Here is a 22919-nt window from a genome sequence, read left to right as displayed (position 1 = left end):
ATAGCCTGAAGAAAGGGAGGGGCCGTTCCTCTTGCTGCTCTGTAGGGAAGTACCATGGAAGCCAGTGGAGTGTGCGGAGGAGCGGAGAGACATGGGAGAACTTGGAAAGGTTGAAGACAAGGCGGGCTGCAGCATTCTGGATAAGTTGCAGGGGTTTGATGGCACAAGCGGGGAGCCCAGCCAACAGCGAGTTGCAGTAGTCCAGACAGAAGATGGCAAGTGCCAGGATTAGGACTTGAGCAGCTTCCTGTGTGAGGTAGGGTTGTACTCTACGGATGTTGTGGCTCATGAACCTACAGGAGCGAGTCATTGCTTTCATGTTTGCAGAGAACGACAGGGTCATGCCATGGTTCTTTGCACTCTGGGAGGGGGACACCGTGGAGTTGCCACCAGTACCCGATGCAGACACAGATCGGAGCGGCCTGCCAGGTAGGATGCAATCCAAAGTGTGCAGAGCCTGAGATGCCCGGCCCTGCGAGGGTGGAGAGGAGGATCTGATGGCTCACAGTGTCAAAGTCAGCAGATCGATCTAGGAGGATGAAAACAGAGGAGAGAGTCAGCTTTGGCAGTGCAGAGAGCCTCCATGACACAGAGAAGAGCAGTCTCGCTTGAGTGACTCGTCTTGAAGCCTGACTGGTTAGGGTCAAGAAGATCGTTCTGAGAGAGATAGCTAGAGAGTTGGTCAGAGACAGCACGCTGAAGTGTTTTGTAAAGAAAAGAAGGGAGAGTTGTTGGTTTCTTGAGGAGGGGAGCAACTCTGGCCATTTTTTTTTACCTTTATTTAACTAGGCAAGTCAGTTAAGAACAAATTCTTATTTTCAATGACGGCCTAGGAACAGTGGAACTGCCTGGCAGAACGACAGATTTGTACCTTGTCAGCTCAGGGATTTGAACTTGCAACTAACCACTAGGCTACCCTGCAGTCAGAGGGGACTCAGCCAGTGGTCAGAGATGAGTTTATGAGGGAAGTGAGGTCTTCAGAGATGGTCTGGAGAAGGGAGGTAGTGATGGGGTAGAGTGGGCAGGTTGTCGGGCGGCTGGACCTCACTAATTGCAGGATTTCATCTGGAGAAAGAGGGGAGAAAGAGGTCAAGGCGTAGGGTAGTTTTGAGAGAGTGTGACCATTAGACTCAATAGGTTGAGTGAATGAGGAGTGGATGTCGTCAACCTTCTTTTCAAAGTGGATGGAGGAGAAGGTGGAAAAGTTTCATCCAAACTGATGAAATTTAGAATGATAGAAAGTGGCTTTAGCATAAACCCGCCTATTTCTACAATTTTTCTTAAAATCCGATTTTAAACCTAACCCTACCTTATTCACACTGCTAAACTTATGCCTAACCATAACCTTAAAATTAAAACCAAAAAGCATATTTTTCCGATATTGCCAATTTTGACTTTGTGGCTGAGGTAATTAGTGAAAACCCTTGTTAACTTCCAAAAGTGTCTCTTTCCATTTCCCCTCAAAACCGGAACATCATGGGGAGGCTAACACTGTCACTGAGTTTATCAGACAGCCAATGGGCTGCCTTTAAATTCCTCTATGAACAAAAGTTGTCACCTAGGCTATTACTTGTCAAGTAGATTATGGGCTTGCAGACCTTTTTTGGTACCTTTCCCCAGATCTGTGTCTTGACACAATCCTGTCTCGGCACTCTACAGACAATTCCTTCGACTTCATGGCTTGGTGTTTGCGCTGACATGCAGTGTCAACTGTTGGACCTGTGTGCCTTTCCAAATCATGTCCAATCAATTAAATTTACCACAGGTGGACTCCAATCATGTTGTATAAACATCTTCAGGATGATCAATATCAACAGGATGCACCTGAACTCAATTTTGAGTCTCATAGCAAAGGGTCTGAATACTTATGTAAATAAGGTATTTCTGTTTTTTATTTTTAAAACATTTGCAAACATTTCTAAAAACCTGTTTTTGCATTGTCATTATGTGGTATTGTGTGTAGATTGATGAGGAATTTGTTTTATTTAATCCATTTAAGAATAAGGCTGTAACATAACAAAATGTGGAAAAGGTGAAGGGGTCTGAATACTTTCTGAAGGCACTGTAAATCAGTCAAGGTTATTTGTATTGTAACAAATTGTGTTACACATGTTGCAAACCCTGTCAAGACAACATATGCAAGAACATTCATATCGACTTCACGGTGGCATTATAACGGGCATGTTTATACCTCTTGATCTGTTTGACTTAGAGTGCTGAAATTTGGCATACATGGTCAGGCATATAAGTCTAGCTAACCCACACAATATCTCAGACACCACTGGCCCAGTTTTGATGAAGACTGGGTGAATGATGCATCTTGCCATAAAATTCCATCATCTACAAAATTACACTGATGGGCCCAAGGGAGGGGGGGAGTCATAGTAATCAACTGTACGTACATTAGTCACACGCGATATCTCAGACACCACTGGCTCGATTTTGATGAAACTTAGGTGAATAATACGTCTTGACAATAAAGATCTGTAATTTACAAAATGACACTGATTGGCCCAAGGGGGTGCTGCATCATTTGTGTGGGACGACATGTTTGCTGTTGCTTTGTTATAAGTAATTTAATAGGATCTCTATGATATAGACACTGTCATCGATAGGCTATGGCTATTTATGTGAATGCAAAGCTTCTTCATGATTCCTCATCCATGGACTTAATCCAAACTGATAACACGTTTCTTTGTTCCCGAAAGAATAAAAACAAATCTCATGAAAATAGGTCAACTATAAAACCCTTCTAAGTTCAATGTAGCACACAATTGTGAATATAAGAACATTACATTCATTGTTTTACATTTGACCATGATGCCTTCAGGGAATAACAGAACATAAATGAAAAGACACTGCCCTCTGGCGGTGTGTGCCAACTTTGAGCGCTCCCTCTCTCTCTCTCTCTCTCTCTCACACACACACACACACACACACTATTCCCAGTGAAGTGAGAGACAAATACAAAACATTTGAGAAAATATAATTTTCATGCAGCATACATCAAATACAACATTTGGCATTCTCACAAGAAACTACTGACCAGGTAAATAACATATTGTAATATTCTGAATAAAATACTCAAGTTCATATTAAAATTGACAACCTGAAATAACTTCAGCAGCATAATATTATGAAATTGTATTATTATATATCTGAAAGCAGGTGTGAGTTATTTGCATGGAAGCATTTGTGTTGGTTGATTAACACATCATATGCTTTTGAATGCTGTATTTAAACCCATTTGTTTTTGTGTTCCAGGCAGCTGCTCACAGGAAGTGAATGTTGTCTGGAAGCATGGTGGGTCCCAAGTTGTGCCGGAACGTGTTATGGCTTTGATTGGTGAGAGCACATTGCTAATTGAGTTTGGTCAAGCTGAAATTGAGCTCTTGAAAAAATAGACGCCTGCCTCCTGGGCTCTATCACTTCCTGGGACCCTTTTTGTTTTGTTTGGTTTGTATATCTGTGGTTGCAACTAGCATGGGTTTTAAAGTTAAAAGTAAAAGAGCATGCTACGAAGTATGGAAAATAATTATGGAATTGAAGTAAGAATTTTAACAGAGAACATGCTTAAACTTTGATCGCAATTTATGTGGAGAAAACCATGCCATAGAAAATAAATGTTTGAAAACATCCTTTTTTTGTCTGCCTCTACTTCACTCTGCCTGCTCAACCCAGACTTAGAACCCAACACTTTCCACCTTGTGACACATGCATGGCACTGCATTTTAATGATAACACAGTATCATGGGTCCTAGGGGAAATGTGTTAATCTTGAGACAGCTCTTCCTTGTAAAAGGGGGAAAATATTTCTATGGCATTTCTGTATTTGTGTAAAAGATAAATAGAAAAACCCCAAAGCCAATTCTCCCACACTCATCCGAAGCTGATTAGTTGGTGTACTTCCCTCCCTGTAAGTTCCTTGCTGTGTACTACTTAGATGGCACCTCTTCACTCCCCTTGATTGTACCTGGTAGAGCTGTTGCTGATCGGGGGAGTATAGAGTCAGAGGTGAGAGAAAGGGGTATCTGCATCAGAAGTAGCTACAGCAACCAGACTTTTCCTTCTGAGACTCAATGTACTCATGAATCTGGAACTTGGGCTCGTTGGGCTGCTGGCCATGTACTGCCCTGTGCTTCAGCTCCCTGCAGAAGGGAAAGAAAGATGGATGGATGGATGGATGGATGGATGGATGGATGGATGGAGGAAGGGATGGCAGGATGAGCACAAAAAAAGTGAGGAAGACATTTTTTTTTATTGTTCACATAGAGTAATTCCATGACGCCAGTGTGGGTGTTGTCACTTACTTTGCCACTGCAATGAAAGCCAGATCAACGTTCACCCCAGTCTTGGCACTTGTCTCCATGAAAGGAACAGAATACTCCTTGGAGAGGAAAACAGATCTATTACATTCAACTTGTGTAAGGATTGGATTGTCAATTTAGAATACCGTGTGCTTAATCCTAAATTGAAATTAGGATCTACATATTGGCGTAACTGTAAATGTTGCTCATATCTGTTCTTGGCATCAATGCATGATTTACTTCACAGGTGACCATGCTGCTCACCCTGGCCAGCTTCTCTCCTTCGTCTCTCCTGATCACTCTTTCACTGGCCATGTCTGCCTGTAGGGGGAAAAGAGATTCACACCATTGGAGAAGAGAAAGGCCAGAATATCCAAATAGGCCAAATATCTCAGTGTCAACAGAGTAAAACACAATGCACTTGCATTATCTGAACGTCTCATTTCTGTTGAATAACTGGAAAGAATAACCAACTTGAGTGAGTCAGAGAGTGTGTCCAATCATTTGTGTGTGGTGTTATGTGAGGTAGGGCGAACAGTATACTTCTCCTTTTCTTCCACTACAAAAAGCTTTTCAGGCCTATCCATTCCTTCCATTCCTCTCACCTTGTTGCCCAGCAACATGATGACTACATCCCTCTGTGCATACTCATGAATCTCTGTAAGCCACGCCTACAGAGGGAGAAACAGCCAATCAGAGGACAAGAAGGGAGGTTGCAGGAACACAGCTAATGCTGAGTTCGTAACAAGTGGGAAACCCGAACAATACTACAGTACCTGTAAACTGGGAGCAACGAGTATTGCTTTAGGGTCGAGTTCGTGGTCAACTACATTGCAGACGCATGCCAGATCTTACCACGCCCGGATAGGTATAGTGCATTCAGAAAGTATTCAGATTCATTGACTTTTTCAACATTTTATTACATTACACTCTTATTCTAAAATGGATTAAATAAACGTTTTTCCTCATCAATCTACACACAATCCCACATAATGACAATGCAAAAACAGTTTTTTGAAATATTTTCTAATGTATTAAAAATTAAAAACAGAAATACCTTATTTACAGAATTATTCAGACTCTGCTATGAGACTCGAAATTGACCTCAGGTGTATCCTGTTTCCAATGATCATCCTTGAGATGTTTCTACAACTTGATTGGAGTCCACCTGTGGTAAATTCAATTGATTGGACATGATTTGGAGAGGCACACACCTGTCTATATAAGGTCCCACTGTTGACAGTGCATGTCAGAGCAAAAACCAAGCCATGAGGTCGAAGGAATTGCATGTAGAGCGCCGAGACAGGATTGTGTCTAGGCACAAATCTAGGGAATGGTAACAAAACATTTCTGCAGCATTAAAAGTTCCAAAGAACACTGTGGCCTCAATCATTCTTAAATGGAAAAAGTTTGGAATAACCAAGGCTCTTTCTAGAGCTGGCTGCCTGGCCAAACTGAGCAATCAGGGGAGAAGGGCCTTGGTCAGGATGTTGACAGAGCTCCAGAGTTCCTCTGTGGAGATGGGAGAACCTTCCAGAAGGACAACCACCTGTAGCACTCCACCAATCAAGCCTTTATGGTAGAGTGGCTGGACGGAATCCACTCCTTAGTAAAAGGCACATCACAGCCTGCTTGGAGTTTGCCAAAAGGCACCTAAAGGACTCTCAGAACATGATAAACAAGATTCTCTGGTCTGATGAAACCAATATTGAACTCTTTGGCCTGAATGCCAAAGCGATACGTCTGTAGGAAACCTGGCACCATCCCTACGGTGAAGCTTGGTGGTGGCAGCATCATGCTGTGGGGATGTTTTTCAGTGGCAGGGACTGCGAGACTAGTCAGGATCGAGGGAAAGATGAATGGAGCAAAGTACAGGGAGATCCTTGATGAAAACCTGCTCCAGAGCACTCAGGACCTCAGACTGGGGCAAATCTTCACCTTCCAACAGGACAACGACCCTAAGCACACAGACAAGACAACGCAGGAGTGGCTTCGGGACAAGTCTCTGAATGTCCTTGAGCAGCCCAGCCTGAGGACAGACTTGATCGAACATCTCTGGAGAGACCTAAAAATAGCTGTGCAACGATGCTCCCCATGCAACCTGACAGAGCTTGAGAGAATCTGCAGAGAGGAATGGGAGAAACTCCCCAAATACAGATGTACCAAGCTTGTACTGTCATACCCAAGAAGAATGAAGGCTGTAATCGCTGCCAAAGGTGTTTCAACAAAGCACCGAGTAAAGGTTTTGAATACTTATGTAAATTTGATAGTTAAGTTGTTTTTTTTTAAATTGCAAACATTTCTAAAAACCTGTATTTGCGTTGTCATTATGGGCTATTGTGTGTAGATTGATGAGGGGCGGAATTCTTTTGTTGAATAAATCTTATAAGGCTTTAACGTAACAAAATGTGACTACCTTCCAAACGCACTGTATTTAACATATCAGCTAATAACATCATATGATACAGTAATCTAGTTCCCAACTGCACAATCAATGACGTGGAACACAACTTTTGGTTGATACAATGCAATGTAGTCGAGCAGGAACTCTGCCATTTAGTTTTCACATGCACATACACACACCATGCATACACACACACATCATTGTTCATGTCAACACTTTATGGTATCAGTTTACATTTCAGGCAATATCCTCATCATAATTGGTATGATTAGTCATTTGTCAACATTACAACTCTCACAGGACATCTTTATAATATTACAATTCTGCAGGGCATCACCAGTTAAAGACATTATAATGGCAGAGGTGTCCTTCAGAGACCAAAACTCACCCGTATGTTGTCAAAGGAGGATTTGCTGGTGATGTCATATAAAAGGAGTAGGGCTATGAGAAAGAAAGAAAAAACATGAAATGTAGCCCTATGAATAATAGATGAATGTATATGATATAAATAACTAAAGTTATAATCAGGTATCTCCTTATGGCTGAGATCCAGAGCCAGATTGTTGGCTTGACAAGACTGTTTTACTGTAAGTGTCCCTGTAGAAGGTGTAACAGGTTTGTTGTGATATTCACTTGACACTGCAGAAATATGTATTCAATGTTTGTGTATTCCTATTGGTTGGTTAAATTTACATATCAATTAGGTAAATTGCCATTGGTCATGCTTGCAGATAGGGGGAGATCGTAAATTCTTCTCAGTCTGATATTGACATGCAAGCAATAAATCACATTCTGAAATAGTGCATTCTATTTATGTATTTACAATGTGTACAAGTTTATTATGTATATATACTTTATATATACAGTACCAGTCAAAAGTTTGCAAACATCTACTCATTCAAGGGCTTTTCTTTATTTTTACTATTTTCTACATTGTAGAAAAATGGTGAAGACATCAAAACTATGAAATAGCACATATGGAATCATGTAGTAACCAAAACAGTGTTAAACAAATCAAACTATATTTTATATTTGAGATTCTTCAAAGTAGCCACCCTTTGCACACTTTTGGCATTCTCTCAACCAACTTCATGAGGTAGTCACTTGGAATGCATTTCAATTAACAGGTGTGCCTTGTTAAAAGTTAATTTGTGGAATTTCTTTCCTTCTTAATGCATTTTAGCCAATCAGTTGTGTTGTGACAAGGTAAGTGTGGTATACAGAAGATAACCCTATTTGGTAAAAGACAAAGTCCATATTATGGCAAGAACAGCTCAAATAAGCAAAGAGTACGGACAGTTCATCATTACTTTAAGACATGAAGGTCAGTCAATCCGGAAAATTTCAAGAACTTGAATGTTTCTTCAAGTGCAGTCGTCAAAAATAATCAACCGCTATGAAACTGACTCTCATGAGGACCGCCACAAGAAAGGAAGACCCAGAGTTACCTCTGCTGCAGAGGATAAGTTCATTATATTTTTTTACATTTTACCTTTATTTAACTAGGCCAGTCAGTTAAGAACAAATTTTTTTTTTCAATGACGGCCTAGGAACAGTGGGTTAACTGCCTTGGTTAACTCATGGTCGAAATGCTGCAAAGAAACCAATTCTAAAAAACACCAATAAGAAGAAGAGACTTGCTTGGGCCAGGAAACATGAGCAATGGACATTAGATCGGTGGAAATCTGTCCTTTGGTCTGATGAGTCCAAATTTGAGATTTTTGGTTCCAACCGCAGTGTCTTTGTGAGATGCATTTTAGGTGAAAGGATGATCTCCGCATGTGTGGTTCCCCCGTGAAGCATGGAGGAGGAGGTGTGATGGTGTGGGGGTGCTTTGCTGGTGAAACTGTGATGATTTATTTAGAATTCAAGGCACACTTAACCAGCATGTCTACCACAGCATTCTGCAGCGATACGCGATCCCATCTGGTTTGCGCTTAGTGGGACTATCATTTGTTTTTCAACAGGACAATGACCCAACACACTTCCAATCTGTGTAAGGAGTATTTGACCAAGAAGAAGAGTGATGGAGTGCTGCATCAAATGACCTGGCCTCCACAATCACAGACCTCAACCCAATTGAGATGGTTTGGGATGAGTTGGAAACTCCTTCAAGACTGTTGGAAAAGCATTCCAGGTGAAGCTGGTTGAGAGAATGCCAAGAGTGTGCAAAGCTGTCATCAAGGCAAAGGGTGGCTACTTTGAAAAATATATTGTGATTGGTTTAACACTTTTTTGGTTACTACATGATTTTATATGTGTTATTTTATAGTTTTGATGTCTTCACTATTATTCTACAATGTCGAAAATAGTTTTCAAAACATGGAAAACCTTGAATGAGTAGGCATGTTCAAACTTTTGATTGGTACTGTATGTGTACCATAGGAGGCTCCTGAGGGGAAGGATGGCTCATGATAATGGCTGGAATGGAGCGAATGGAATCAAATGGAGGGAAAGGCATCAAACATGTGGAAACCATGTGTTTGATGTATTTGTTACCATTCCACTTATTCCGCTCCAGGTATTATCACGGACCCGTCCTCCCCAATTAAGGCGCCACCAACCTCCTGTGATGTGTACGGTACTTGTTAGATATTGGGAGCATCCTGGGATGTGCTTTTTATGTTATTGCTGTAAGAGCAAGTTCGTTAGCATGATTTAATTGTAACCGAAAAGGGTTCTACCTGCAACCAAAAAAAGGTTCTTCAAAGGGTTCTCCTATGGGGACAGCCAAAGAATCCTGTAAGAATCCTCTAGATAGCACCTTTTTTTCTAAGAGTGTAGGCATGTGTCAAGACTGTTTTACCACGGGCGTCCCTGTAATAGGCATGTGTCAAGACTGTTTTACCATGGGCGTCCCTGTAATAGGCATGTGTCAAGACTGTTTTACCATGGGCGTCCCTGTAATAGGCATGTGTCACACTCCTGAACCGCTCCTGGCCTGCAGTGTCCCACATCTGACATGAAGAGGAAAGAGGAAAGAATACACCATATTAAAATAAATCCCCCTTTCTGTGCAACAAAAAATATTTGAACAGGGATTCATTCAGATTGACTTACCTGTAGTTTTACCTTCATGTTGTCTACAGTCACCACCTTGTTCTGAGGAGATGAGACAAGAGGGGCGATTGATTGATTACATTCACTCACTCACTCACTCACTCACTCACTCACTCACTCACTCACTCACTCTCTCACTCTCTCACTCTCTCACTCACTCACCGTGAAGCAGATGCCAACAGTAGCAGAGAAGGATCCCGGGATGAACTTGCCCTGGTCAAACTGGACCAGAAGAGATGTCTTACCCACTCCACTATCCCCCACCAGGATAGTCTGCCAACAACACACACAACAAGACAATAATCTGCGTGTGTGTGTGTATTTGTGTGTGCAAACATGAGTGAGAACGTGTGTGCATGTATCTATATGTGCATCAATGAGTGCAACAGTGCCCATTCATATCATGTTTGTGTGTGTGTCAGCCTGTGCATGACTGTATGTATGTGCAGCATGTGGATATGTTTACACAGCACAGAGTCTCTCTTATCTTCCTACAAGGGTGAGAAGATTACCTTGGAAAACTGAGATCAATAGATTTTTGATGACTCACAAACTGAACGGGCTTAGGTGAATCAATGATCTCTTCCTGCAGACACAGCTAAGTATCTTACTCAACACAGACACACAGGATTATAGACTGTAACTGAGTGTAGAAGCATTGAAGTAGATTCAGAAAGCTCTGACTCAACTTTGAGAGAGTGTCTTTGAACTCGGCTTCCATGGGATGTAAGACGCACACAGACAGACTGACACACAGACAGACATGTAGAAATTAAATGTAAAGCTGTGAGGAAAATTAGGCTTTTTAAAATGTATTTTGACAGACGGCTCTATGAGATAAGGAAATTGGGACGGGAGATGCGAATAGAAATATAACAATACTGGGATTGGCTATTTGAGCTGCAATTTCAAATCGGTTATTTGGGTTATTTCAGCTTGGCTATTAACAAATGAAACTATTATTAAGTGAATGTATTCTGGTAACATCTATATGTAATAAAACTGCATGCAGTATGTACAATTTATACAGCGGATAAATGATAAATACCATTATGAGGACTTTAAATTAAGTATACTCATCGGGCTCCCGAGAGGCGCAGGGGTCTAAGGCACTGCATCTCAGTGCAAGAGGTGTCACTACAGTCCTTGGTTTGAATCCAGGCTGTATCACATCTGGCTGTGATTGGGAGTCCCATAGGGTGGTGTACAATTGGCACAGCGTCATCTGGGTTTGGCCGGAGTAGGCCATCATTGTAAATAACAATTTGTTTTTAAATGACTTTCCTAGTTAAATAAAGGTTCAATTAAAAAACAACTGGATTAAACTCAACATTGATCACTATTCTGGATAAACTAAAATGGTCACTAGCCAGATTAGAAGTCTAACACACTCATTCACAATTATAGGTGCATGGTATATCTGTATCATTTACCTGATAGTGGCTTTCAACTGGTGTGCATTGAGGAACTCTCAGGTGTGACGTAAAACATTCCCTAATCTTTATTATTTTATTGAACAATCACTTATAAACGTGCCCTGTGGAAAGCAATGGAATTTTGACTTGGGAGCACCAGTTCCGCCCAGATAATACATTGAATAGCACATGGTTACATTACATCGGTATCAATGTTTCAAGTCCAGTGCGCTAAGGCTGTTGTTACATCTGTATCATTTGAGGGGTGCACATCACCAGCAAAGTAGTTTGTATAATTTGAGGGGTGCACATCACCAGCAAAGTAGTTTGTATAATTTGAGGGGTGCACATCACCAGCAAAGTAGTTTATATAATTTGAGGGGTGCACATCACCAGCAAAGTAGTTTGTATAATTTTACTTTGCCTGTACAAACCATTAGCTTAGGCAAGTCTGATAAGGCTTGTACCACAGCCTCTGCCATAGGAACAAACAAACAGAGCATGGCTTTGTGTCCGTGTTTGCATCTTTACAATGCAGAAAACTACCGGTACTCGTCTCTGGCCCAAACCATTCAAATCTTAAGATCTAAAGTGCTAAAACATTTGTTTTCCTAACTAACTGGTCTCAGAGCATTTCGTATTATTCTGTGTGTAAATCCAAGACATCCCATTAAATGGACTGTCATGGATTTACGCACAGAATAATATGAAATGCTCTGAGACCAGTTTGTTTTTCTAGAAAAAAAAATGTTTTAGCTCTTTAGGTATTTGGTGATGGATTACCATCACCTAATTTGCATGATATGTTCCGAATTACAATTCGTATTATAGGTATGTTCCCGAATTTGTAAAATGTACAATATGTTACGAATTTACAAAATGTACAATGTTACAAATTTGAAAAACGTATGATATGTTAAGAATTCTAGCTAGGGGGCTAACGTTAGCTACGTGAGGGGTTGGGGTTAAGATTAGGGTTTAGTTTAGGAGTTAGATTAAAGGGTTAAGATTGAGAAAATTAAAGTCATTGTTATAAAAACTTAGGACACTAAAGAGGCCTTTCTACTGACTCTGAAAAACACCAAAAGAAAGATGCCCAGGGTCCCTGCTCATCTGCGTAAATGTGCCTTAGGCATGCTGCAAGGAGGCATGAGGACTGCAGATGTGGCCAGGGCAATAAATTGCAATGTCCTTACTGTGAGACGCCTAAGACAGCGCTACATGGAGACAAGAGGGAGAGCTGATCGTCCTCGCAGTGGCAGACCACGTGTAACAACACCTGCACAGGATCGGTACATCCAAACATCACACCTGCAGGACAGGTACAGGATGGCAACAACAACTGCTCGAGTCACACCAGGAACGCACAATCCCTCCATCAGTGCTCAGACTGTCCGCAATAGGCTGAGAGAGCCTTGAGGTTGGGGTTAGTCATTATTTAGGGTTGCAAAGCTACCGGTAATTACCAAAGTTGCTGGAATGTTTAATAATTTTGGTAATTAACAGAAAATCTATAGCAATCTATTGTAACTTTGGCAGTGCTGTAAAGTATTGGGGTATCTGTACTTTACTTTACTATTTATATTTTTGACAACTTTTACTTCACTACATTCCTAAAGAAAATCATGTACTTTTTACTCCATACATTTTCGCTGACACCCAAAAGTACTCATTACATGTTGAATGCGCAGCAGGTCAGGAAAATGGTCCAATCCCTGATGCCTCTGATCTGGCAGACTCACTAAACACAAATGCATCGCTTGCAAATTATGTCTGAGTGTTGGAGTGTACCCCTGGTTATCTGTACATTTTCAAAACAAGAAAATGGTGCTGTCTGCTTTGCTTAATATATGGAATACTTTTATATATGGATAATATATAATATATAATATAATATATGGAATACTTTTACTTTTGATACTTAAGTATATTTTAGCAATTACATTTACTTTTGATACTTAATATATTTAGAACAAAATACTTTTAGACTTTTACTCAAGTAAGATTTTACTGGGTGACTTTCACTTTTACTTGAGTAACTTTCTATTACGGTATCTATACTTTTACTCGAGTAGGTTGAGGGCAGTAGTGGTACTACTAGTTCCTTGGTGTCCACATCACCAACAAACTAGAACGGTCCAAACACACCAAGACAGTCATATGCTTGATGGTTTTGCAACTGCACTTGAAGAAACTTTAAAAGTTCTTGAAATGTTCCGCATTGACTGACCTTTGTGTCTTAAAGTAATGATGGACTGTATTTTCCCTTTGCTTATTTGAGCTGTTCTTGCTATAATATGGACTTGGTCTTTTACCAAATAGGGCTATCTTCTGTACACCAACCCTACCTTGTCACAACACAATTGATTGGCGCAAATGCATTAAGAAGGAAAGAAATTCCACGAACTTTTAACAAGGCACACCTGTTAATTGAAATGCATTCCAGGTGACTACATCATGAAGCTGGTTTAGAGAATGTCAAGAGTGTGCAAAGCTCTCATCAAGGCAAAGGGTGGCTACTTTGAAGAATCTCAAATATGAAATAACATTTGTTTAACACTTTTTTGGTTACTACATGATTTCATATGTGTTATTTCATAGTTTTGATTTCTTCACTATTATTCTACAATTGAATGAGTAGATATGTCCAAACTTTTGACTGGTACTGTATATTTAATGCTGAAACCTTCATATTAAACACCAATGATATTCACTAAGTTGATGGTTTATATTTATATTTTACAGCTTCGTAACTTAATATTTTTAATTTTTTAATTATCTTGTTTAATTATTTCATATATTTTACATGTGATAAGGCCACACAGAGGACCAGAGATACTTACAGTACAGACACCTATGATCATCTGAAGTACCCAAAAGGGCCACTAGATACATAAATCCTTGAAAGATACCAAAATTCTGGTGGTTTACTGGTAAACTAAATAATATACCCACCTCTAGTCATGTTACATCATTGAGGGGAAGCCGACGGGAAAGGAGGGAAGGAGGAGTATTGTGAGGGGAAGAAGACGCAATAAGTCTGTTGGGGATTATGAGCAAAGCTTTTCTGTGGTAACATGGGGTTTGCTGGAAATGGAGCATTATATCCCCCCGGTGACTCAGATGCAATTAGCTGGAACAGATGCAAATGTTTGGGAAATTCGTCACGGACCTGAGGAAGACACAGGAAGAGTGTGTGTGTGTGTGTGTGTGTGTGTGTGTGTGTGTGTGTGTGTGTGTGTGTGTGTGTGTGTGTGTGTGTGTGTGTGTCCAACACGAGGATATATCCACTCTCCAAGCACTTATGGTTCTTTATCTCTGTGGTTAATGAGGAGCTTGTTAGGAGGCTGTGAGTGTCCGCCATTAACTCACACACATACAGTGCATTCTGAAAGTATTCAGACCCCTTCCCTTTTTCCACATTTTGTTATAGCCTTATCCTAAGATTGATTACATTATATTTTATTCTCATCAATCTACACACAATACCCCATAATTACAAAGTGAAAACATGTTTTTAGACATTTTTGCACACGTATTAAAAATAAAAAACAGAAATACCTTATTTACATAAGTATTCAGACCCTTTGCTATGAGACTCAAAATTGATGTCAGGTACATCCTGTTTCCATTGATCATCCTTGAGATGTTTCTACAACTTGATTGGAGTCCACCTGTGGTAAATTCAATTGATTGGATATGATTTCAAAAGGCACAGACCTGTCCATATAAGGTCCCATAGTTGACAGTGCATGTCAGAGCACAAACCAAGCCATGAGGTCGAAGGAATTGTCCGTAAAGCTCCGAGACAGAATTGTGTTGAGGCACAGATCTGGGGAATGATACCAAAACCATTCTGCTGCACAATGGCCTCCATCATTCTTAAATGGAAGAAGTTTGGAACCACCAAGAATCTTCCTAGACCTGGTCGCCCATCCAAACTGAGCAATCGGGGGAGAAAGGCCTTGGTCGGGGAGGTGACCAAGAACCCAATGGTCACTCTGACAGAGCTCCAGAGTTCCTCTATGGTGATGGGAGAACCTTCCAGAAGAACAACCATCTCTGCAGCACTCCACCAATCAGGCCTTTATGGTAGAGAGGCCAGATGGAAGCCACTCCTCAGTAAAAGGCACATGACAGCCTGCTTGGAGTTTGCCAAAAGGCACCTGAAGGACTGTCAGACCATCAGAAACAAGATTCTCTGGTCTGATGAAACCAAGATTGAACTCCTTGGCCTGATTGCCAAGCATCACGTCAAGAGGAAACCTGGCACCATCCCTACGGTGAAGCATGGTGGTGGCAGCATCATGCTGTGGGTATGTTTTTCAGAAGCAGGGACTGGGAGACCAGTCAGGATCGAGGGAAAGAGGAATGGAGCAAAGTATAGAGAGATTCTTGATGAAAACCTGCTCCAGAGCGCTCAGACTGGGGGTGCGACGATTCACCTTCCAACAGGACATGACCCTAAGCACAGGGCCAATACAACGCAAGAGTGGCTTTGGGACAAGTCTCTGAATGTCCTTGAGCAGCCCAGCCAGAGCCCGGACTTGAACCCGATCTAAATATCTCTGGAGTGTCCTGAAAATAGCTGTTCAGCGACCTTCCCCATCCAACCTGACAGAGCTTGAGAGGATCTGCAGAGAAGAATGGGAAAAACTCCCCAAATACAGGTCTGCCAAGATTGTAGCGTCACACCCAAGAAGACTCGAGGCTGTAATCGCAAACAAAGATGCTTCAACAAAGTACTGAATAAAGGGTCTGAATACTTTAAGTAAATTTGATATTTCATTTTTTATTTATTTTTTATTTTCAAACATTTCTAAAAACCTGTTTTTGCTTTGTCATTATGTGGTATTGTGTGTAGATTGATGAGAAAAACATATATTTCATCAATTTTAGAATAAGGCTGTAAAGTAACAAAATGTGGAAAAAGTCAAGGGGTCTAAATAGTTTCCAAATGCACTGTATACATACACACACACACATATTCCCTAAGTGTCCTGTCTGTGGCCTGAGTTGTCATCACCCACCCCGTTGTCTTACATCAGAGAACATGATTCCTTCTGCACTGATAGGCTAGGTGGAATATTCTCTATATGGCCAATACCAACCCAGTCAGATCGCCGCAAGTACACAGGGGGTAAGGGCTGTAAGGTTGGTTGGGAATTGGTCAATCCTGTCAAATATGCAGTGGACCTTTACTGTATGCACAGATCTGGAAGTAGGTGATGAGTCAGTGTAACGGATGAGAAACGGCTAGCTTAGTTAGCGGTGCGCGCTAAATAGCGTTTCAATCGGTGACGTCACTTGCTCTGAGACCTTGAAGTAGTAGTTCCCCTTGCTCTGCTCTGCCTTTTGTGGAGCGATGGGTAACGATGCTTCGAGGGTGACTGTTGTTGATGTGTGCAGAGGGTCCCTGGTTCGCGCCCGGGTGTATGGGCGAGGGGACGGGGTAAACTTATACTGTTACATCAGTGTGAAGGCTGAGTCACAGAGAGGGTTAAAACACAGATGTCTTTATGGAGCAGGTTGTTGTACTGAAACGTATTACTTCTGCCTCCAAGTAAAACAGAAAGTTCAGACCTGTGTGTGTGTGTGTGTGTGTGTGTGTGTGTCCGTCCTATGGGGCTTGTAGAGAGTGCTGTCAATAAGGTAATTCAGACTAATTAGAAAGCTATAGGACCATTACTACAGAAGGGACTGACCACTACAATCCTTCTTTAGCATTGTGTAGAGAGATCTAAAACACACTGATGACTCCAAGTCTACAGTCATTCAGCCATTGGCTTGTACTACAAACCTTTTTATCAATGGGCTCCTTCCCTGCCCCTGATTTCAGAGAGAAATGAAAGCAGTGCAGTGGTGCCCTACTCTGACCTATATACAGTACTAATGGAGCGGCACAACAGTGAAAAGAACTAGGCCAGTCCAGACGACTGATAAAATATAATGAAATGTAAGCCAGGTCTATCCCAAGAGAAACAAACTTAATTGATGCAACTGCAGCAGCCAATTCAACTGGATTGAACTGTAGTCTTTGCAAACTGCATATTTAAGTAAAGTGAACTGCAGTACTTTCAAAGCTGTCAACCTGGGCTTAGGTGTAGAAGTAACATAGTATATGTAAATCCGGGAACTCCAATTAGTATGATATGTTAGGTTCTGTATGGTATGTATTAATTTGTGGATGTCCTTCATCCATTTCGTATGATATGTTATGAATTACTATAAGTATGATATGTAACGAATTGCAATTCGTACAATATGTTACGAATTGCAATTTGTACATGTTATACATTTGCTAAACGTATGATATGCTACGAATTCCAATTTGATGTAGCTAATGTTAGCTAGGTGGCTAACGTTAGCTAGGTGGTTAACGTTAGCTAGGTGGCTAACGTTAGCTAGATGGCTAACGTTAGCTAGATGGCTAACGTTAGCTAGATGGCTAACGTTAGCTAGATGGCTAACGTTAGCTAGGCTAGGGGTTAGGGGTTAAGGTTAGGAGTTAGGTCAAAGGGCAAACGTCAGGGTTAGGGCAGCATTTTCCAAACTTGGTCCTCGGGACCCAAAATGGTGCATGTTTTGGTATTTGCCTTAACACTACAAAGCTTGATGATTAGTTGATTATTTTAATCAGGTGTGTAGTGCTAGGGCAAAAACCAAAATGTGCACCCTGTGGAATCCCAAGGCCCTGGGTTAGGGAAAGGGTTCATTAACATGCTAAGTAGTTGCAAAGTTGTTAAAAAATTGTAAGTAGTTACAAAGATCCTAATTTGCTAAAATGCTAAAGTTGTCTGTGATGAGATTCAAACATGAAAAGTTTGGACAGGGTGACCACATGTCTCGGATTGTGCGGAACAGTCACGCATTTTGGTCCTTTGTCCCGCAGCTAAACAATCCTATATCATAAGGATGTGGTAGCCATGGTGATGTTAAACACTTCTCCAATTGTTATTGAGATCTGATATTCTGCACAAGACACAAGGTCAATGTCATAGGCCTATCGTCAACCAATCATATTTCTCAAATCCTTTCAGCCTAAATAGTCCCCCAGAGTGGACACATAATAATACCATCATCATAATCATAACCACCGTCATAATACCCACAAAACCTAGCGGTCAAACACAGAAATGGTTCCAATAGTTTTTTCACCATTCACTTCTCACATAGGTAATTTTACAAACACTTCAAATTAAGTGTGTATTTGGTGTAGGCTTACCTTGGCGTGACATTTTGATAACCGTGTAATTCTTTCTCGGACTAGGGGAGTTATATCAATATATTCGCCTCAATTACCTAAAACAAATGCTAAATCCTAAATAAACTCAGCAAAAAAAGAAACGTCCTCTCACTGTCAACTGCGTTTATTTCCAGAAAACTTAACATGTGTAAATATTTGTATGAACATAAGATTCAACAACTGAGACATAAACTGAACAAATCCACAGACATGTGACTAACAGAAATTGAAAAATGTGTCCCTGAACAAAGGGGGTCAAAATCAAAAGTAACAGTCAGTATCTGGTGTGGCCACCAGCTGCATTAAATACTGCAGTGCATCTCCTCCTCATGGACTGATTTACCAGTTGCTGCTGTGAGGTGGTACCCCACTTCCCCACCAAGGCACCTCCTAGCCCTACGCACACAATGAACAGTATGGCTGCTGGCATTGTCATGCTGGAGGGTCATGTCAGGATGAGCCTGCAGGAAGGGTACCACATGAGGGAGGAGGATGTCTTCCCTGTAACACACAGCTTTGAGATTGCCTGCAATGACAACAAGCTCAGTCCGATGATGCTGTGACACACCTTCCCCAGACCGTGACGGACCCTCCACCTCCAAATTGATTCCGCTCCAGAGTGCAGGCCTCAGTGTAACGCTCATTCCTTCGACGATAAACGCAAATCTGACCATCATCCCTGGTGAGACAAAACCGCTACTCGTCAGTGAAGAGCACTTTTTCCAGTCCTGCCCGGTCCAGCGTCAGTGGGTTCGTGACCATAGGCAACGTTGTTGCCAGTGATGTCTGGTGAGGACCTGCCTTACAACAGGCCTACAAGCCCTCAGTCCAGCCTCTCTCAGCCTATTGCGGACAGTCTGAGCACTGATGGAGGGATTGTGCGTTCCTGGTGTTGCAGTTGTTGCCATGCTGAACTTGTCCCGCAGATATTCGAATGTACCGATCCGGTGCAGGTGTTGTTACACGTGGTCTGCCACTGCTAGGACGATCAGCTGTCCGTCCTGTCTCCCTGTAGCGCTGTCTTAGGCGTCTCACAGTACGGACATTGCAATTTATTGCCCTGGCCACATCTGCAGTCCTCATGACTCCTTGCAGCATGCCTAAGGCATGTTCACGCAGATGAGCAAGGACCCTGGGCATCTTTTCTTTTGGTGTTTTTCAGAGTCAGTAGAAAGGCCTCTTTAGTGTCCTAAGTTTTCATAACTGTGACCTTAATTGCCTACCGTCTGTAAGCTGTTAGTGTCTTAACGACCGTTCCACAGGTGCATGTTCATTAATTGTTTATGGTTCATTGAACAAGCATGGGAAACAGTGTTTAAACCCTTTACAATGAAGATCTGTGAAGTTATTTGGATTTTTACTAATTATCTTTGAAAGACAGGGTCCTGGAAAAGGGACGTTTCTTTTTTTGCTGAGTTTAGCAACAGAGAAGACCTCAGCAAAACTACAAATCCTGCAGGAAGCTCCTGCATTTCACCAGCGCGATAAAAGTCCTGTGCCCAATCCATGATGAATCCATGTGCTGTATTCAAATTAATTGAATAAAGTGTTGAACTTCTTCCATCTGGTTTCTCTGTCTTAGCTAGTCACAGACTACACTTTAGCTAGCAAGTTAGCAAAGCAATAGATTTAAAAAAATATTTTGTTTTACTTAGTCTAGATAATTGTTTGTTCAGTATGTCAACTTTAGTGTCAAGTTCAGACCTTATGATATTTTTCAAGAATGTAAATAAGAGCTATTAAAAGGGGAGAAGACCACTATAAGTATGGCGATGTGGAGAAGTGCAGCTATAGTGAGGGGAAACTTACCGGTTTGGTCAGGACCAGCATGAGGGATAAAGTTTATCCTGTGTCTACAAGGAAAGAGATACCTAATCAATGATATAATAATTTACTAAATTACCCCGGATACCAGACTCAGATGAGTGATAACTCAGTTCTAGAATGTTGTCATTCATGAAAATGATTCTAAAAATCTATTGACATTCAGAATGATTGACATTGTTAAGACATCCATCCTGTATTGTAGTCACATGACCAGAGACAAATCTTCAAAGGCACAGTATTTATTTATTCAGAGTGGCACATGCATTCACACTGTCTTGATTTATAGGATCTTTCAAACTGTATGAGTGATATGTCAAGTGATAAAATCCCAAGTTATCAATTAAAAGTTTATGGAAAAACTGCACTTGTCCTCATGTAAGAAATTACCGTTAATTAAATATTCTACAACTTTAATGTCATCAATAAAATGAAACTTTATTTATATAGCACATTTCTTACAACAAATGTATTTCGAGGTGTTCAAAGTCATGTATTGAATGGCATGTGGCACTTAACATCCTTCCTCTTGGCAGGTCTCTATAGGTGACCAAGGGATTATCTCTACCACATGCAAATGCCCCCATGGAGCTCATAAGTGTAGCAAAACAGCTGCATTGGCTATTTTTGCAGTTCACAATATCGGCTGTACGGATGTGGAATGCGAGTGGAGGAAGCCAGCCGTGCCCAACCAGGTGCAGTCAGTTGAGGACCTGCAGCCGGCCGAAAAGTACAAGCTAAGGAACCGTCTCCGGGGCAGGTTTAGTGAAATGGCATGTCTCCTTGAACCTGAGCCAGAACAACCGCTACCCTCCCTGTCACCCTTGTCTGTACTGGACGTTGTTTTAAAAAAGGGCACCTGGGGCATGCAGGCATCCTGGCTGGCATGGCACTGTCGGTGGAGCTGCAGGAGGCTCTACGGCAGGCAACTGTAGGACAGCGCACCAAACCAAACTGGTACACCATAAGGAGAGGGAGGTTGGCTGCCAGTTACTCCATCGCTGCTAAAAAGAGTCCTCAGATCACAGTCATTGGATGGGGTGTTGTCTGTAAAGTGGGGTACAGATAATGAATAGGGGGGCATCAAGGCATTCAAAATGGCTACAGGGATGGATGTGCAGGAGTCAGGGTTTTTGGTCACAGGGTCTGGGATCCTGGGTGTCTCACCGGATGGTTCTAAGGATTTCTATATCCAGGAGGAGGGAGGGTCTTACCGCCTACATGGAGACCATCTTTACTGGCACGAGGTCGAAGGGAAGCTCCACATCACTGGAAGGGACACTTGCTTCTTCGTTTTGTGGACCACCAAAGCTTCCATCACCATCCAGCGTGACGACCTCTGGCAGACTCGTATTGCTGGACTAGAGGAGTTCTTCAAGGACCACATGTATCCAAAGTTGGCACTGCAACAGTGAACATTTGTAAATATCTTGTAAATAGTTTTAGCACACAAATATGTTTTTGAGGTTTTATTCCAATCCAATGGTCCAAAAATATTCCACATTGTTCAGACACACACACTAGGCTCCTCCCAGAATAGGTTATATTTTATCAGTACAGTCAATGACCATCCTGCAGTTTCTGCTGGACCCCTGAAAAGACGCAGGCAAGCACGTTTGGTTCTTCTCCCGACTTGGAACAGTCTTCATGATCATAATGAAAAAAAGCTTGTGAGTCACGTGAATTAAACTGATGGTAACATTGCTGACAGTGCTTGCACTACAACGGAATAATTGAGCCAGGTGCAAGTTGGTGTAGCTGTGACACAACTTCATAAGCGCCATAAACACTTGATCCTCAAATGACAGCACCTTAACCCTCCACTTGGCAAAGTAGATAACGCAGTCCTTGCAACGTTCAAAGTATTCAACAACGATGTTGAACATGCCTTTGTCTGGAAGTTCTGTTTCCACCCTAAGTATTTTATCAGACAGCTGTGATGCTGAATACCGGTTGCAGGTATACAGCTGATTCTCCTGTAGAACCTTCAACTGTGCTAATGTTTCCTCAGGATGTACCTCAGTGAGAGCATTCTGCAACTGTGCAGACAGCAGTCTCCTACATTATTCAGCGGCCGAGGGGCCTGGAACTTCATTGTCTGCTATGGTGGATGTGTCTGGATGTTCCTCTTCTGGCACGGTGGATGAGCTACCTTTTCTGTAAAACACAGGGCCTCTTCACTTTCCCAACTGAAAATGGCAGCTGCAGACCCAAGTGTTATCACTGGGTTTCCAGTCTGCAAGTCTGAAAGACAAACAAAAGTTACTTTTACTAGCTGGATAGATTGATTTCTAAAATGGTAACATTTATATTTAAATACCATAACCAACAGACTTCTCAAAAGAAAGGGACTGAAAGGGACTTCTCAAAAGAAAGCGTCTGAAAGGGACTGACATGCAGGGATGGAATATAAGGATTTTTGGCATTGGCCAGCAGACCACGATTTTTACTAGCCCGGGTAACATTTAGGTCCAAAATCTGTGGCATACGATGTTTGTAAAGGCAAAATTTCACTGCTGTGTCAGGCTAGTTTGGCACATTTTCTACTATCCATTTCACTTCTGTGTCAGGCTAGTTTGGCACATTGTCTACTGGGCCAGTTTGAAAAGTACTAGCCTCGGGATAGCTTAATTTACATCCCTGTTAACATGTCTAACTTACTT

General features: G+C 41.6%; 1 protein-coding gene across 6 annotated transcripts in view; it reads right to left on the bottom strand.

Annotated features, from left to right (window-relative positions):
* The window catches only part of LOC110502758 (ras-related protein Rab-37), a 50539-nt gene continuing 27620 nt past the window's right edge, over positions 1 to 22919 (bottom strand). The window contains exons 2-11 of one of the 6 annotated variants that reach the window (XR_005039189.1): positions 9934 to 10044; positions 9772 to 9813; positions 9560 to 9668; positions 7100 to 7152; positions 4913 to 4978; positions 4572 to 4628; positions 4311 to 4387; positions 3974 to 4148; positions 872 to 1065; positions 1 to 529 (exon numbers count right to left, since the gene is read on the bottom strand). Coding sequence is in view for 4 of the 6 variants with exons in the window: in XM_036960453.1 (XP_036816348.1) it covers positions 4037 to 4148; positions 4311 to 4387; positions 4572 to 4628; positions 4913 to 4978; positions 7100 to 7152; positions 9560 to 9668; positions 9772 to 9813; positions 9934 to 10044 (627 nt within the window). In the remaining 2 variants the exon portion in view is untranslated. Of the gene's footprint in view, positions 1066 to 1875; positions 4149 to 4310; positions 4388 to 4571; positions 4629 to 4912; positions 4979 to 7099; positions 7153 to 9559; positions 9669 to 9771; positions 9814 to 9933; positions 10045 to 22919 lie in introns of those variants that run through there. The other 5 variants (XR_005039188.1, XM_036960453.1, XM_021581025.2 and 2 more) reach the window with 5 other exon arrangements.

This window comes from Oncorhynchus mykiss, chromosome 23 (assembly GCF_013265735.2).
Source record: "Oncorhynchus mykiss isolate Arlee chromosome 23, USDA_OmykA_1.1, whole genome shotgun sequence".
Lineage (NCBI taxonomy): Eukaryota > Metazoa > Chordata > Actinopteri > Salmoniformes > Salmonidae > Oncorhynchus > Oncorhynchus mykiss.
Note: the sequence above shows the minus strand (reverse complement) of the source record. Positions and strands in the feature narration are given on the sequence as shown.